The sequence below is a fragment of the Lethenteron reissneri genome, chromosome 27 (genome assembly GCF_015708825.2).
Source record: "Lethenteron reissneri isolate LAM-NWPU_2019-01 chromosome 27, ASM1570882v1, whole genome shotgun sequence".
NCBI lineage: Eukaryota > Metazoa > Chordata > Hyperoartia > Petromyzontiformes > Petromyzontidae > Lethenteron > Lethenteron reissneri.
The window spans coordinates 14,718,019-14,736,714 of NC_083805.1; the positions used below are offsets into that span (position 1 = coordinate 14,718,019).

At 45.0% G+C, this 18,696-nt stretch overlaps 1 protein-coding gene across 1 annotated transcript in view; it reads left to right on the plus strand.

Annotated features, from left to right (window-relative positions):
- Positions 1-4,405, plus strand: part of ATF6B (activating transcription factor 6 beta) — a 34,804-nt gene extending 30,399 nt beyond the window's left edge. Inside the window, exons 16-17 of the mRNA XM_061561547.1 lie at positions 232-407; positions 779-4,405. Coding sequence (XP_061417531.1) covers positions 232-407; positions 779-925 — 323 coding nt within the window. The 3' untranslated portion in view covers positions 926-4,405. The remainder of the gene's footprint in view (positions 1-231; positions 408-778) is intronic.
- The last annotated feature ends 14,291 nt before the right edge of the window (positions 4,406-18,696 follow it).

The window sequence follows — 18,696 nt, forward strand, 5'->3', positions numbered from 1 at the left end:
TCTGAACTGGTCCTGGGCCTCCCCGAGTTTGACTCAGCCTCAAATTAGTACCTGATGCGGTGCGTAAACATCGCCGCTCGGGAGACAGAGGCAACTGCGTTTGGTGCTGGCCACCCACCCCCTCGTGTGCCGCACCGGCATTCATAGGTGCTCACGAGCAGCACTTGCCCCAACAGCCTGTTTAAGACTACGTGGGGGGGGTCTTTGTGTTTTTGTGGGGGCTACCCGCAGACTCGCTGGTGGATGCTGGCCCGGCCGGCTACGAGACGATGATGCAGGTGGACTGCGAGGTGACCAACACGCGCATTGTGCGCATCCGCAGCTCCTCGGTACCGCCCAGCCTACGTCGAGCGTCCCACGACAACGCCACGGGCTCCTACTCCACCAACAAGGACACGAGCCCGCAGGTGCAAACGGTGCCCCACCAGGGTTGCGACGATACATCATACTTTACAAGATGCAGGATAATCATCGTATTGTCCATTTCGCGTAGGATCGTAATGTCATTGTGCCTTTTGTTGTTGGATGATTAAGAGAAGGGGCTAGTAATGCGAGATGAGGTTGGTAAATTCCACATGGGAGTTTTTCGGGGGGGGGGCAGTGTTGTAATCGATTCTAGGTTGGACGTGGGATGCTGTGGCAACTGAATCTGAGGATTGGAGTTGTTGTGGTCTCATGATGTTATGTTGCTGCGATACGATCCGCGCTCTGTGCGTATAGCCTCCAACAGTCCGTTAAGTCTATACGGGGGGGAACTTTGTCTTTGTGTCGCAAGCAGGACCCCACTCACAGGGACGACCCGCCCTTGCGCACGAGAGCGGCCCTCTCCAGGCGGCGGCTCGAACGGGCAGCTTCCCAAAACGCCTCGGATGCCTACAGGAATGCTCAGGTCCCCGTGACCATCGACGGGGAGGGTGACTTTTAGGGCGCGAACGATTTTAAATTATTTTTACGTCGTTTGTTATACATGTCACCAAAAGGAGTCCCCACAACAATCACCTTTGACAAAGATATGAGGAGCCGAGTGCCCAAAATGACTGTATTTCAGAAGGAAAGACAATTTTTTTGGTAATTTTTCTCAAAAAATGTTTACAACAGGCATTGATGTTAATGCAGCAGCACCGCGGACACCCGTATGTCGGGCTGTAAGAACCCTGCACATTTCCTCACATCGGTGCATACAGCTGTGTTGCGTTAGCCAACCAGGAACACCGCATTTTCGTCAATTAACTGTTAATAGCAATTAATATTCAAAGCGCTTTGGAAATATTTAACAGTATATATTTTAGAAAGCTAATTCATGCCACCTCCGCCCAGAATCATGAGAAATACGTTGGCATTTTATGCAATGCTCCAATCACCGACCGAGACATTTGCGGTTGATCCCTACTGCGTTTAACCAACACCGCTGTAAATTCTGGATATGTCAGCTATACTTGGTGACCCTATGAACTTTCCACTGTGCGGTGAGAAGAAATGCAGGACATTAAACAATTTTATGCATTCACCTAACTCGTAATCCTGACACAGCGCGCAATTCAGTTGTCATCCATAAATATCACCGATGGCAAATAGCTTACCATGCAAGATGAGTTGTATATGTTTTGATTTATTCCATGGGTAAATTCCCCCACCCATTAGAACTCCCTCTATGATGCTGTCAGAGACCGTAGCTCTTCCAATTGTCGTTAATGAATGCGAATTGATTTTATGCACAATACACATCAGAGACCTGTCTAGGACCAAGTTTACTACAGCGCGCATTGCCCAGCGGCCTTTATATCTGAGGTGTGCACACTGCCTCCCCTATAATCATTGACCACTGGCTTGGTTTGTGTCACCCGGTTTCATCTGGCATCATCTGTTGTACATTACTGTCCGATAGTGTGCGACTTACTGGCTGCAACATTAACTGGCAAGTCATGTGTATGTACTGTTAATATTATTTGTTATATGCCTATTAGCATGATAGAAACATGAATCACTTTTTTATTATTTAAAAATATACGCAAAGAATATTTGATCCAGTTGTATGCAGACGTTAGTCTATACTAGGATATCTTGCATATACATGGTGTTTCTATGTATGTGGATCATGTATGCATATGTGTGTGTGTGTGTACATGTACATACATGTTTTTGCATATAATGATGGCCAGATTTCGCCTGTGGATTATACTGCTTGTCTTTTTTTTAGACTTCCCAGTCTGACTATTTTTGTTTTCTTTGTTGAATATTGTAGCGGTTATAAATATTTATACATGATTATTTTCCCCCTGACCTATAGTAGGTATATGTAGTACTTAGTCGTTAGCATTGCAAAGGGAAATACATGCTAAAGGGTCCAATGATTTGTTCTGAAATAGAAACCAAAATTACGGCGACTGCTTCAGAGTCTGGTGTGGATTTGGTGTGGGAAATGATTTATTCAAATGTTTTTAATTTAATGTCTAGTTTTTGTTTTGTCCCTTACAGTACTTAAATGCTGCACTGACGTTTGAAAAAACTCAACGTTGGGCCAATATGACAGGAGACTTTTCCATGAGAAGCATAGGCTCAATGATTAATGAATTGTATTAACCCATTCCTGCTCTCAGCACAATCTGCACTCAGCCTGTGAAAGCCAATATATTGTGTGCCCCCTTTTCTCCTAATACGCTACACGTGAAACCAGTGCATTGCAAAGTGTCTTGAGGAGAGAGTCCCTTTCATGTTCGAGCTATTTAGAGTCAGTGGTGGAAATCGAGTCGCCCAAGGATTAACCACTGTTGACGTTGACTTCCCGCAAAGTGATACTTATTTTATCAGCCCCCAGATAAATGATGGGCTGATTGTTGACTGTAATATGACCTCCGTGACCTTCCGATTGAGTTTCGCTCTTGCCGCAGTGCCACCTACCCAGATAACCCAAGATGGTTTCTGTACGTCTTGAAAAAGTGGCTTCTGTCCAATGTTTCAGAAGTGTAGCTCTTGAGTCCGTTTTTAAGTTTTTAATGTGGCTTTGAACGTTCGTATCTATTGAGTGACACTTTGCATTGGAATATTTAAACTAATAATAGATCACTTTGTTCAAGCTTATGAAGTTACCCGTGAGATCACAAGTCTGGAGTATCATGAATTGAGCATTTTAACCTCTAGAACAGGCGGTCAGCCATGAAGCATGAATCATGAGGTGATGCATCTCCAGGCGAAGCACCGCTGCCTGATTCACGTTGTGCACATTATTGTCATGCAAGCAGGAATTACATCCCCCGTTGCGCTGTCAATGAATTACAGTCCGTTTTGGGGGAACCATATGATTGTGCTTTCATGGCACTGGTGTGGACTCCCTCGTATGACCAACTCGCCCGGAATGTGTCAGACCTCGGAAGTTTAGTGGGATTAAGCCTGGATCGTGCTTGGATGGGAGATCGAGCCGGCGACCTCTGGGTTGCAAGTCCAGTGAGCAAACCGTTACACCAGGGCAGCATCCAATATGCTCTACGCTTTTGAATGTGTCACTGAAGCTTTGTTGAGAAAACATTAAAATTAGTTTTCATGAACTAGAAAATGATGGTTGTGTATGATTTCCATTGTCATTGATTTGACTGTTTCTAACTATTTAACGTACCAAGTAAATACATGTAACCCCAATGAATTTACGATCGAAACATAGATGAATTATTTACAATTATGAAGTAAAATGTAGACATTACACATCTTTCGCATTGACTGTGACACACAGATGGCAACTAAGCAATAACGTGCCAGAATTTGTAGACTGAAGGGTGGCTGTCTAGTCGGTGTTCGGCAGGCACAACACTTAATAAGCCTGATGAGAAAATCACTTTCTTCTTCATAGCCACGGTCAATGTACTGCTGGATGAAGACCTCCCCAAGCCACCACCACCTCTTATCAACCTGTGATGTGTAATAATCCACCTAACACCTGTACCCGAACTGATTTCACTGCTTCATCTCCTTGGTGGATGCCCTTTCTCAGATGCTTTTCTCTTCACGTGTGTAACATCACATCGCTATTTTCCAAACACTCCCCCCCCCCCCATAAAGATACTTTTGTTGGCACATTGATACACCGTATGAAATGTATAGGTTCAACATGTCTTGAGTAAAATGTATTGAACATTTACGACGGTCATTTTTTATGATGATAAAAATCAGTCTAAACATGCTGCACATTACTAAATAATGTAAGCATTTTTTAAGTGTGTGACGGTATAGTTATTTAAATGACATTTACTCTGTTGAAAAACAGAATATGAGAACAATGTTATGGAGCTCGAGATATAAAATATGGTGTTTGCAACAATTGGCTAAACTATTTTCAGAAGCATTTTTATAAGCGTATTACCAAATGTTTTGTTCTATACTTTTTTCACATTTTGTTCAGAAACGTAATTTTTTTTTTACGATTATGCCAAGTGCTTGTTAAAACCTAATGTTTTTCACGTGATATTTATGGATTGCGTTGAGTAAAGAAAGGGGTTTGTGCGACGTACGGTGGCTTCATTTGTGTTCCTTCTGTGGGGGGAACCTTTGAGAATAACTGTTGAGCTTTCACGAGACTTGTTTTTGCTCCTATTGAGCATGTCTCTTGCAAGGGTTATGCCACATCCTATTTGTATAGTTTTATCTCGAATGCCCATTATCCCCAAAACTATTCAATCGTGAACGTGAACACCTTCCACATGTATTTCCACTGCGTAGGTTAGGCTGTGTAGGTCTCAGGTGTTCGCTCGTTTCTCAGTCCGCTTGTCCTGGTGAGGATCGCGGCGGTAGCATGTTGAGTGGGGCGGTCCAGACCTCCCTTTCACTGGCGACAGACTCCAGCTCTTGCTGGAGAATTTCCAGGCGGTTCCCAGGCCAGCCGAGCGACATAGTCCTGCCAGCGTGTCCTGGGCTAGCTTCGGGGTCTCCGCCCAGTGGGACATTCCCGGTAGAGTTCCAGCGGGAGTCTATTGGGGGCCATCCTTACAAGGTGCCCGAACCACCTCAACTGGTGTTTTGGGTTATTCCTGAAGAAGCTCCCAACGTTGGGGGAATGACTTATTATTTGGCCATGTACGAATATCACGATTGGCTACATATATTGCAAAAGAAGTTCAACATATACATACATAGTTACATCATGCGGTACAATACTAAAACACATCTGCAGGTGGTGGCTATTCATGCCTGTAATTCCGCACTGTGAGGGTTTGTGGATCACACAAACTTGTGAAACTTCATTCCCGTGGGCATCGAGGTATTATACCCTGGGCTCTCCAGGAGAAGGCAGTGCAGCAAGTGGACTAATAATTTGTTTCCATCTATATGGGGCTAGTGCTGCCACCTTTCATAAGTGGGTTTTCTCAGGTTTCCTCCCACGCGTATTGGCTAAAAACATCTTAAAATTTAAACCCATTGCAGGAACCTCCTGAAAAAGTCCTACGATTTTCCTGGATAAATAATAAAAATAGTAATATTGCAATTTTTTTTTTACTTTTCAACATGCTTTTTCCCACAATCCTTGAGCTGCTGTGTGCACAAAGGACACGTCACCTAAACAAGTATTTTGTTTGCCTCTAATTGTCAATCCATATCCACTCTTTGTAATTAGCAGTTGGTGTCTGTGCCAATAATGAGTAGTGGGCAGTGCCTCTATTTGATGGGGGAAGTTTGTCCACTGGTGAAATGTCTCATACCTGTGTAGTGACTGACTCAGACACTAGGAGTAGGAGGCACTGTTTAACACGGCCTAACAGTTAACACTTGGTAACTACGATTCCCAGTCAGGACAGCTGATAGACTGGCTGACTGGTGACGCCGAGACGGTGAAGACGAAGACCACGGCAAAGACTCCAGCAGCACCACGGTGATCCCACTCCACACGACAGCCCCGAGGTCCCCTCCCAGGGCCCCTCTTTTACTGTCAGCGTGGCCTGGCTCCGCCCCCTTCTGGAACCTATTAGCGAGATCTCGATGTGTCCCTTCCGTGACCTTTCCCCTAGATCCCTCTCTGGTCTATCACGTGATTAACATTTTCTTGGTTCTTTCGGTAAAGTCACGTAGAAGGGAAGTAATAAAATAATAAAAATAAAACAATAATTCTCACGACGTTTCGGCCACAACGCAAGCAGCCGTCCTCAGGTGAAGAACATGTCTGTCGATAAGACAGAGTCTAAATGACACGTCTTAGGCTTGGAGTGTCTATTTAAGCTGTGAGGGAGGAGGAAGAGAGCCTTGACAAAATAATTTGCATTTGAAGAGGAATTTAGCATATTTATGGGAAATGCAGGAATGCGAATAGTGCTAATTGTGAAATGCGTGGGAGGTGGGCGGGGGGTTTTTCAAAGTCATGTTATGCCCGTGCATCATGCAGGATTAGCAGCATCAAAGGGAGGGGGCAGGGGCAGGGGCAGCACCAACAAAGGGAAGGAATGTGAATAGTATGCAGCTGCAGAAACTAAACAACCACGTAAAAAAAGCTAAAGTATAAACTTCATAGTATCATCAGTATACTAAATATACTCTCCAATAAGCTGAGCTACTAACAGTAAGTAATACATTACAATTCTATGTCGCAAAAAATATAATATGCTTCCAGCTAAACTTTTTTCCCTTTCATCAAACAGGTCTGCCCCGTACTATATGCTGCCATAGACAAACCCAACATTAAATTATATACTGTATTACTATACATCACCTTATGCATTGTTATATTACACTATGTATTATTCTACCCACCATAATGTATATCACACTGCTATATATTCACTATACAATTACGATACTATATATGACTTTGTACATTGTATTAAGCATATAAATGTTATATTATTTGTTATTATACACTGTACCATTGACCGTCGTGTGAAAGATACTAAGAGGCAGCAACGAAATATGAAAATGGGAGAGTAGCAGAGCAAAGAATCCATTCCCTGCGGAGAATACAATGCCAGTGAGTGGAACGCGGTCTGAGAGTCACCGTAAACGTGAACGTTCTACTTAATTAAATAAAATTTTTAATAAATGTTTTCGCCTACAACATCAGAGTGCAGCGCTACGTTAAATACGCACTACAATGACAATAGTTTAAAGCGATTTGAAGCATGTTTTATTTTTGTTTGGGGGAGGGGCAGACCTTTGTGACGTCATATTTGAGGGGGGAGTCTGATTTTTTGTGACGAAGGGGGGGGGGGGGTCAAAAATCGTCCAAAATCGCGTGACATCAAACAATACAAACAAACAATAGGAGTGCAAAATAAAGAAATGGTAAGTGAGTCATGAAATATAAATAATCAAATTCATTATTTAAGTTCCATTTATCTAGCTTGGCAAGGCAGCAAAAACTAAAGAAGAAAGTCCCAGACCACACCAAGATAACACAAGTCGTCCCTCAATAATATGGCACATTAATGTTGAACTACTGTATGGATACTACACATGTTAAGATCGGCGTTACAAATGACATTGGTTTTTTTTTACTAATCCGCACTGACCCAGCTAGGTGAAGTATGGCCCAACAACCCCATGTAACCCATACGGCGTGTGAAGGAAGCCTCCTTCATCCAGCAGTGCGTCGACAAATATCCTATGAAATGAAATCTATTGGGGGGCGTCCACTCTCTCCCCTGGGGATAACCGCCGTTGCACGTCCAACAAGTGCTGCTGAAATTATTTTTAAAAGGTTGCCACGGTGGCGAGATGTTATCTACCTCGCCTGGTATGCAGGAGGTCATGGGTTCGATCCCGACCCTAACGCCTGCTGTGTATTTGGAGTTTGCGGTGTCTCTCTCTCCCCGTGGTCGCGTGGATTTTTCTCTGGATCCTCCGGGTTTCCCCTCCACATTTAGAATCAACGTGCGTTTAAAATATTTGGCTGCTATAAATTTCCACGTGATAAGCCGTTTCGTTGAGCTATCATTTGTGACGAGGTCGCTTCTGAAAAAGAACTCTATAGCTCAGTGGGCCTCACCTGGTAAAATATAAATAGTGTATTTAGTTTAACTCGTGACCATATGGCCATGCGCTCATTGGTCTACACACTGATCTATCATTAATGCTTTCTTTTATTCGTGTATTCTAGTCCACATTTTACGACAACTAATTTAAACTCCAGCCGCAATTTAACGATGGCTAATAAACCAGTGGGTTGCCAACCGGGGGTGTGCGGATACCCTTGGGGTACGCGAGGTGATTTACAAACGTGTGAAGTTACATCGTACACGAGAGTCATTGGTGAATTATCATGTATGAATCTGGCAATATAAAATAACTACGATAAAATGTAAATCCATATGGTAACCTAGAACGATATCGAAGGCCTTTCTAAACTCAATGATCCGAAACAATCTGCGAACAATTTTTTTGTCGTTTGCAGTTACCGGCTAGTTAGGATATACCTCACAAAAATGACAATTGGTTACAATATTAGCGTTCCTTATTCATACATCAATACTGGTAGGAACCTCCTGGTTACACCAGCCCACAAGGGATTATTGTGTCTGTCCGTCCGTCGTGCAGGGAGGGGGTGGGGAGGGAGGGGCTGGGTGGGGAGGGGAGGGTGGGGCTGGGTGGGGAGGGGAGGGTGGGGGGGCTGGGTGGAGAGGGTGGGGGGGCTGGGTGGGGAGGGGAGGGTGGGGGGGGCTGAGTGAGGAGGGGCTGGTCACCGCGTGGTGCCCTTATAAAACTCAACATTTAACCTACTCACGCCGGCTTGTGCCCGCCCTCACAGTCGGGCATATTTGCGGAATACACCACGCTGCCGTTGACCCTGGCCATTGACCGAGCAACCCAACGTTCCTACCAGCTCCCTCCGCAGGAATGTGTTTTCTAAGAACCACGTTGGGTCAGGCAAGGGGGGGTACTTTACTCGGTTGAAACAAAATTCAACCAAGGGGGTTCAGTCGCCACAAGAGGTTGAGAAACCACTGCTCGAAACCGTCTTTGATAATTATTAATGGCCAACCTTCAAATTCTGCTTTTGGGGGTATTTACATCATTGTCATACAACACGACGCGTATTTGTAATCCTAAAACCCTTGACGGCATGGCGCCAGGAACGGACACATCCCTAGCCATGGGTTTCGTTCTTCAAGGCGCGCGGCTCACTCCTGCGGCATCGCGCGCACGTCGAGTGTAATCGACGATCTTTGTGTCTTTAGCCCTACAGGATTTTCATCGTGAAAACATCCATCATTCACGCGTGAGATAATCGTCACTGGTGTTGGCCGTGAGCGGGAATCGAACTCGTGTCGCCGGGTTCGTAGCGCAGCGGAGCGCTAACCGCTACACGACCGCTCATAACACACACACATATCGACCTACACACACATAGACTCACACACATCGACCTACACACACACATGGACTTACACACACAATTACACATATCGACTAAGACACACACACATGGACTTACACACACAATTACACATCGACTAAGACACACACACATGGACTTACAACAACCGCCATTCGCCACTAAGTGGCGGTGACGTCACCACGACGCTTGTGCCAGGCCAAGTGCACCTTGAGGCCACGTGAAGTGTCGAACGCCCGCTGGCAGGAGGTCACGGGGCAGACCCAGCAGGTGCCACGGGTCGACTGACCGAGATAACCGAGACGACTGGCTGATGCACCACCTGTGCCCCCTACTGTACCAACTTGCTGTGCTTTAGCTATCCGGCGCTCCGCTCGTTGTTGTGAGCGTCGCTCCTCCACCCTCCGTTGTTGTTGGAGGGCGACTGCCTCCAACTGCCCAGTAGCGTCCTTCACGAGCCTCCTCCACTGAGGCCGATCTTGACACCGCTGGTACCAGTCATCGGCAAGTCCACTCAGCTCCACGTCCTCCTGTACCACATCACTCCATCTCTTCTCTAGCCCGTGCCGCGCCCGTTTAGCCCTCTCGATCCGGCCGAACAAAAGCTGTTTAGGCATGCGGTGGCTGGGCATGCGGGCTACATGACCCAGCCAACGCAGCCTTGCCTGCTGGAAGAGCTCACCGATGGGACTTTGCCCAGATCTTTCAAGGATTTGTGAGCTCCTCACACAATTCAGCCTGGTTAAACCCAGGATGGATCGTAGGCATGGACTTACACACACACATAGACCCACGCACACACATCGACTTACACTTACACACACTTAAAGCTTTCGTGACTGCAGGAATTCATATTCTTTGGGTCTTTCGGTAAAGTCACGTAGATAGAACAATAAAATAATAATTTAAAAAATGAAAATAAAGTGAATACAAAATAATACAAATATCACGACGTTTCGATCGCAACACAAGCAATCGTCATCAGGTGAAAAAAGAGGGGGAAAAGCTGCTGAGGCAGGCTGTTTGAAAGGTTTGAAATAGGTGTAGCCCAAGGGTCATAAACGAAGTGGGGGCGGCTAGTGATGGGCATGTCAATGTAAGAGATTAGCATGTCAATGTAAGAGATTAGCATGTCAATGTAAGAGATTATTAGCATGTCAATGTTAACATCAGTGGTTACATTGGGGAAACTAAGCCACATGTCTCGGACCGTGTTCGTGAACACAAGGCAGATCTGAAACACGGTAGGATCAATACCTCAGCCGTGGCTGCTCATTGTTTTAATGCGGTGGGCTCACACGAAATTGATATCTCCAAGACGAAGGTAGGTGCTGGATTCTTCACCGTCATCTCTGCCTTCACCATCTCGGCGTCGCCAGTCAGGCAGTCTACCAGCTGTCCCTGACTGGGAACCGTAGTCCCCAAGTGTTAACCATTAGGCTGTGTTAATAAACAAAGTGCCTCCAACTCTTCATGTCTCTGAGTCAGTCACGACACCTGTATGATTTCAATACGTAATCAGGACACGATGTGTGTGCACGTACTTTTCAACATAGCTTAGACGATCTGCATGACAGCAAGTAAATATCCGCTCTGCTTTGCTAAACACAAGGGTCAAAGGTTTACGGAAATTCTCTGAGCACTGTAGGCTCCCAAAGTAGTTCATCGCAAACTACCGTTATATGCCGGACTGACCAAGCCCTCTTGAAATTGCCCATGCCCGTGAACATCGATACATCAAAAAAGTGGCAGCTGTTGTACTCACCCAGGAGCACACAAAACAAAAACTCAACCCACAAACGTGTCAATAACACTGCCCTGTGTATGTTGAACTTCTTTCGCACCATACGTAGCCAACCGTGCTAATCGGAGGTGCGCAAGTTGGAGGGACAACAACCTAAACACAAAGAGCAGTTCTAAAGAAATACGTTTTCAATCTAGATGTAAAAGTGCATACAATAGCTCCAGTAGCTATAATAGGGGGTTATTTTAATCAATGGTCAATATACTATAAATAAAGGGCCGTTGCTGAAATTGTCACCTATATTGTCCCTCTTTAGGGGCAGTGTAAGTGACAAATGTGTTGGGGTTTTTTGTTGTTCTTTTTGCATCTTTGACAATTGCAGCATCGCACCTTTTTATTACTCATATTTTGACGCAAGAGTAATGATGGGTCAACCCACGACTTGACTCATGAGATCTTGCAACTGTGAGTTCAGTCCTCCAAGCACCATATACACCCAAATGGGTTTGTGTACAGTAATAGCGTGAAAGTTTCGTCACGCGTGATCGGGAATGGAATTGGCCCTGCCAGAGCGTGTTAAAGCAGTTTGGTTGAACGCCCCAACATGTCTTGTTACGTGGCATTTAATCATCTGAGGGGATTACATATGCAGAGCTGGTTTTTTCGTACATTCACATTCCTAAACAATTTTAATAATTAATCACGTTCTACAAGGTGCGGTTGTAAGCCAAAACTGGTGTAGTGTGTGTACGCGCGATCCGTGGTTTTCTGCATTTGTGAGAAAAGTGTTTGGAATTATTTTTTATAAAATAGAAAAATTGTTTGGGATTTGTTGTGCATTCATGGCCACGTCCCTACACAATGCACATGTCGATAGTGTTTAAACAACGTCAAACTATTACAGCTACTTAAATATATTTTATTTTACCAGATAAGGCCCACTGAGCTATAGAGTTGTTTAATTTTAGAATTGACCTGGTCACAAATTATAGCTCAAAGAAGTGGTGTATCATGTGGAAATGTATAGCAGTCAAGTACTCTAAACGCATGTTTCTAAATGTGAAGAGAAAACCCGGAGTACCCAGAGAAAAATCCACGCGACCACGGGGAGAGAGAGACATGCAAACTCCAAATACGCAGCAAGCGTCAGGGTTGGGATCGAACCCACAACTTCCTGCATACCAGGCGAGGTAGTTAACATCTCGCCAACGTGGCACCCGAAACATGAGTCCCAGAAGCACGAATAAGAATTTGGGCACTCACTTTATTTGGTGACTGATCACACGCATTCACCACTCCCGCTGTTAAAGATCGTATATACATTTAGATTATACACGTTTACAGAATACGATTGAGGGTTGGGCGGGTTCATTGCTAAGTTTCATACTGTATATTATTCCAGCTGCTCGATGATGGAGGCTTTGCTAACTTGTCGATGCTCATTAATATACTGAAACTTGAAAGGGTAGCACTGATGTCAGCGTCAAAAAGAATCAGCCGCTGGCATGAATTTTGCTGTGACTGCTGGGCATAAATCATGCGAGTGCTGTCATCGGTGAAAGTATTAGATGTGGATCGAATTGAGAAGTGTGTTTCATGTATTTATGTTAAACCCCACACACCCCACATCCTTTACATGGTGATGGGTTCCTCTTTTGCACCTGATGTTGTGGAAAGTCCACATTCCCGTCGTGGTGGAGCCCAGTTCAGTGGTGGAGCCCAGTTACCACGACCATCGTGTTGATGATGGTCCAATTCAACGTTGGTAGAGATTTTGCGTGCTGGTGAATGTATGTATTTGGATTATATGTGGTAACCGACCTTCTGTTCATTCATTTGCAACATAGAAAGTGTTTACATGCGTGTGTAGCGAGTCCAACTAAGTCGCAGACATTCCTTTTAGAGGCAGCACATTTATTTGTAACACGTAACACAAAGGGGTAACTGCCCCTTCACCAGATACAGCCTAAGGTGGTGACCACCCAGCTAACTACACTATACAGGGGAGTTACTGCTACGAAGGGGCGGACCCTCGCTCGGGTCTCCGACCACGTGGTCCCCCGTAGGACGAGGCGCTTCCAGCTTGAGACGCAGAACTTCCAGCTTGTAGAACGAAGAGAGACCCCGGTCCCTCTCAAGGACCCGCCTTATATCCCTCTCCGGTCGGGGCCGCTCCGCCCTCGGCCCCGCCCGCCTTCCCGAACGTTCTCGTTCCCTCTCGATCCTTCTCAAGAGCTCTCTCCGGACACGTGATCACCCCCTAGTCCCCCTACCTGGGGCCCCCTGTATGGACATTCCGGATCACGTGTCTACGGGGTCAATCAGAGTGCCATGGCCCGGGGCAACCCTGCCCCTGGGCTGACACACACCCCCTCCCCCTCGGGGGAGCCCCCACCACACACTGTGCGTGGTGCCCGCACTATCCCAGTGCTCGCCAAGCCCCGCTAGGGCTGGTACTACACACAGCCACCCAGACGGCGCTGTCCACGATGTAGGAACATCGAGCGGCACGACCCTTCTGGGCCGGGACCATACAGTGACATCTCTGATGTCACTACATATTTACCGTATTTTCCTGCATATAACCCGCGGGGTATACCACTTTTTACAAACAAAACAAGACCCTGCGGGGTATATGGAGGTGCGGGATATCTGAAATTTGTTTAACACAAAACGCAATTTTTGCGGGTTATATGCGTATGCGGGCTATATGCGGGAACATACGGTAATGGTGTGATTTTGTTTATGATTAATTTGTAAAAAGTTATCCACATATTCGCCATTGGCCCAACATGTATTATTGGTACAACGCAGGGTGGTAAGCACTAACAATGGATTTCTTTTAACATTTGATCCTTATGACGGTACCCCGGAGTACCAAATAATAAAAAATGGCTGAGCCAATTAAAATTTTCATTCTGGGACACTATTTTTTACAGAGGTGTACTTCACTCCAGCGACTGGGGTACTAATCAATCCGAAATCAGTGCTACTCCGCGATGTCGAAACGCAAAAATTAGCATGAAAAAATCCGTTATCGAAAAATTCTACTTTGAATAGTGCTTCATGTACAGCTCGTCGAGATGAGTTGATTGCCGCATCGCCGACCATCAACAGACTAAAAATGACTGCATCATGGACATTATGCGAGAGCCGGGGTACAATGGTACCCAGGGGTACTGCCATAAGGTTAATTTTAGCCCTCGATGACTTATATATATTGTACTATAGCTATGTCACCGTGGTAGCTTTTGTTCAGAAAAAGGTCATTAAGGAAGGAATATCGTAGTATGACGGAATATAATTTCATTAAAATAATGTTTTGATGTGATATATGAAAAGTCAACGGAATGTGAATATAAAAATGAATTATGTGTGTGAAACAGTGTATACACGAATCTTTCTCCCCATGGTGGATACTGCTCAATGGTGGACAGGGTGGCAGTTAACCTCCGAGGTGGTAGTTAACCTCCGAGGTGGTACCGACCAAACACTTGGCTCATGGTCTTCATGTGAATCAGCATTGCTGTAGTTGATTCTTAAACTTGCGATGCATATGTATATATGGAACGTGCGTGTTGGGAATTTAATTACATTGGTGAATCATTGTATCCTTAATACGAGGGCAAGTTGTCATTCGCCACTCAAACATAATGTAGCTTTACGAGCTGCTGGCACGAAGCATTTAATTAAATTTCATCTTTTGGAAAAGTAAAAAAAATACGACATACGTCTATGTATAATTTAAACATTATAAATAATTCATTCAAAACATGCATTTCTTAGGACGGTTGATAGTTTCAATCGTAATTATAACTTCCCTTTCAGCCTCGGCTTCTTGAAGTGTATGGCAAGTTACGCGTAAATCACACAGCTTTTGTGAGTAGCGCGATCAACGCTGCCCAGTCCGCCGGAGAGTGGGGCCCATGTGGAATGATGCAGTTGATTGCGATATGTTCCATCGTGTGGATAGGGTGGCCTGCAGTCACTGCGAGAGGTGGTTCACCTGCTGAGTATCTCACCGCGCGACTGAATGCCATCACTTTGGGGCTTTTTTTGGGAAATGTATTTAAATCGCTTCCAGCTATGGTGCAATTATGTGAATGTGAGTGGTGGCCACTTGGTGTGGGTGTGTCTGTGACGACCTGCACACTGGCTGCTCACCTCACTTCATGATTTAAAAAAAAACATTTAGTACATTATTCAGTAACAACGCTGTGGCCTGTAAATAAATAAGTAACAATATAATCGGTAACATTTCTGGGCAACGGCTCTTCTTCATAACACATGCATCATGGCAGCCTCCATGTGGCCCACTGTTTCGGCGAGAAATCACGACTCGTGCCTTCATCAACCCCGGTGACCTAACATCAATCATCGATATCCTGGTCTCCAGAACAACGACTCAAGGCACCGTAATAATACATGAAGAATAATTGTCGTGCTATGATGAAGGACCATTGGCCAAAAGGTCGCCTATTATATATCTACATTTGCATGAACAATAAAAATGAAATTCTAGGCAAAATAAAATCACGTTGTAACAAATTTCTAGCGACGGCATAGTGAAAATAACACAATAAGAGAATCCTAATGAAAAGCAAGTTTAAAAGAGTACGTTTCTAGATGTATTTTTAAAATGCTCAATGATTCTGACCTTAGCCGAGGCTGGGAATCAAACTCAGGCAGCACAGTGATGAGACCACTGCTCCACCGCTTCATTTGCGTGAATAAGATGAGTAAATGACGAGTGGTGCAAATCTCATCCCATAATCTGCTATTATTTGCATTTCTTCGCGCAGGTAAGAGGAGTCGCACGCACCGATAATGGGATCCCCCCCCCTCCCACCATCAGATTATAAAATTGTTTGTCCAATAAATTAAACAGCGGTGTAATTCATCGCAGTAAACAAGAGACGCCGGGAGAAATGGAGCTCATCCGTATCCTCCTCCGCTCCAAGGAATGGCGATGATCGTTGCAGGTGACGTGAGATGAGCTGCAGGCGAAGTCTGCATGTTCATCTACTTTACTTGGGGCATAACCTTGTGAACTTATGAGCATATGATACGCCATTTTAGTTAAAACGTTGCCCGTAAGATAATCCAGCAAGTATGCTGGTCTCCTAGTGAGTGGCTGTTTTCCAGGCACTACGCTATATCTTCCCACGCATACAATATTTAACGTCCATAATTAAGCAGGGCCCTTGTGAAATGTTGTTTTGAGACACTTGTTACAGCGTAGGAGCGTGAGACATATGGCGACGGCTTGGCATTAATCGAGCAGTCGGAAGGGTATTAATAAAAAAACTCGTACGTGGAAAAGAGGTGTGTGTGTCTTCTTGGTTATTTCGGTAAAGTCACGTAGAAGGGAAATAATAAAAATAAAACATAATCAATAAAAAATTCTCACGACGTTTCGGCTACAACACAAGCAGCCGTCCTCATTTAGTGTTTTATTTCTATTATTTTATTATTTTATTATTTCCCTTCTACGTGACTTTACCGACAGAACCAAGAAGATGAATCCCTGCAGTCACGAAAGCTTTAAATCGAAAAGAGGTGTGTGTGGTTCTATTCTTGCGTACCGTGGAAATATGTTCGGGAGCTAAATGCCAATATTGAGGTCTGCTAGCAACGACAAGAGGGCTTCAGGCGAGAGTTGGTGTAGTTTTTCTATTCCTCCTCCATTGAAGAAGTGCAGACTACAGTGGTTTGCTATATGGTCCATAGTTTGGGTTGCATTGTCACAATCACACTACTTTGGCTTGTGTGACACATGAGGAATGGACCACTGTTTCAATAAGTCCTTATGCACGTGTGTACACCAGCATGTGATGACTGAGTTGGGCCTGTGGGGGGGGCTGGCAGGGTTAATGATTAACCGGACGTGTACACCAGTCACGTGGTTAATGGCGACTCGGTGAAGATTGCTGTGTGTGACACACGTGCTGTTGCATTCTACAGATTAACCACAATAAATGTGTTTGCCCTCGATTTGGAGCACCTGCCCAACGTCCTTCATTTCGAGTGTGCAACACTTGTCTTTAATTTCACATTTTTTAAGTAGATGTGCACAGCCACATGTTGATGTCCTGATTGCTGGTCACACCGGTGTCTACGAGGAATGTCAAAGTCAGGAGATGTGCGATGTTTGTTTGGGTCTCGAATGTGCTGTTTATTCTGGACGTCCGCGTTGTTTCACTCTGTTCACCTGCGTTCGTCCGTACCTGGGTGACATTCTGGGACGGTGACAGCAAACAGCGCGATCTCAGAAGGGCGGGGAGGGCGGGGGATCGGGACTTGAGTCGGCGGCGAGGTTTTGTTGTTGACGTCTTGGTTGCTGGGTGGGTGGTTTGTAGTTTGGTAAATAATTCGTGCAGGTGTTCTTTGCCAACAAGGACACGGTCAGACTGGTTATGTCACCCACACCCTAAATTACACTTTATAATCACGGTTGAACCACGCCTGGTACAAAAAATAAGTTGTTGCATTCACTTATCGCTCGATATGCACGCGCAAGCCCCCAGTGAATTCTTTTCAGTGAAAGGCAGGATTGAAAAACAAAGTCATTGCAAGCAAACGCCTTCGAATCTTTGTTGATGCCATCACACCTTGTCATCACATTCTCTCCGCCAGTTTGCAGTTGACACCGGAGGGGCCAAGTTACGAAGAGGAGGAACATTTGCGTAAGAATTCACATTTCATTCCTCACCCCGGGGGCTCATGCAGTGACGGATTAAGGTTGTGCAGGCCCTGTATCATATGTTATAAAGGGGCCCTAAATTAAAACATAAATGTTAAAACACACATTTTTAACTTGCATAGTAAAGTAATTGTATTTTTTTCATTTGCTATACAGCTAGATAATAAGACAAATCGCTAACCTTAAACACCCAGTCGTTCATAAAAGTTGAAGGCGGTATAGTACTATAGTAATAGAGCCAGTGCAGAATCACTGAACCGGAACTGACCGCTTGAAGGCATTTAGCGCGTTGCCCTTGAAAGGGCGGGGCCCGTAGCATATGTAGCTACTTTTGATACTCGGATAATCCGGCACTGTGCTCATGCCAAGCATGTTTTTCCACGTGTCACCATATGGTCCCTTTATATATTTTTAAAGCACCCCAAGTCAATTCGATTAACAGTGGGTAGGGTTGATCTGGAAATAATCTCTCTCAATTATTAAATCAATCGCCCAAAAGACACTCAACGCAATGTACATTTCACCACGGCACTTGCAACGCGAATTAATCGTCATCGCGTCGAATTCGATCCCACCACCCATCCATCCTTGAGAGAAAAACTCCGATAAGAAGGTGATTTCGAGACAGCAGAAGAGCGTGACTGACCACGCGATCGTTCCTACCAGTGTATCCTACATACCACGTGGCATCATTACCAAACTGCGTGGGCAATGTTTGTGTATATTGAACCTTTATCCCACCGTACGGGGCCAACTGTGGTAAACGGAGGTGCGGGGGAAGGACAACAAACTAAACACAAAAAGCAGTTCTAAAAAAACAAGTTTTCAATGTATAGATTTAAAAGTGCATAGCTCCAGTGTTGTGCAAATATCGGAAGGAAGAGCGTTCCAGACGGTCGCAGAAGCGCATGTGAAAGCGCGCGATGCGGTGACCACCTCTGTTCG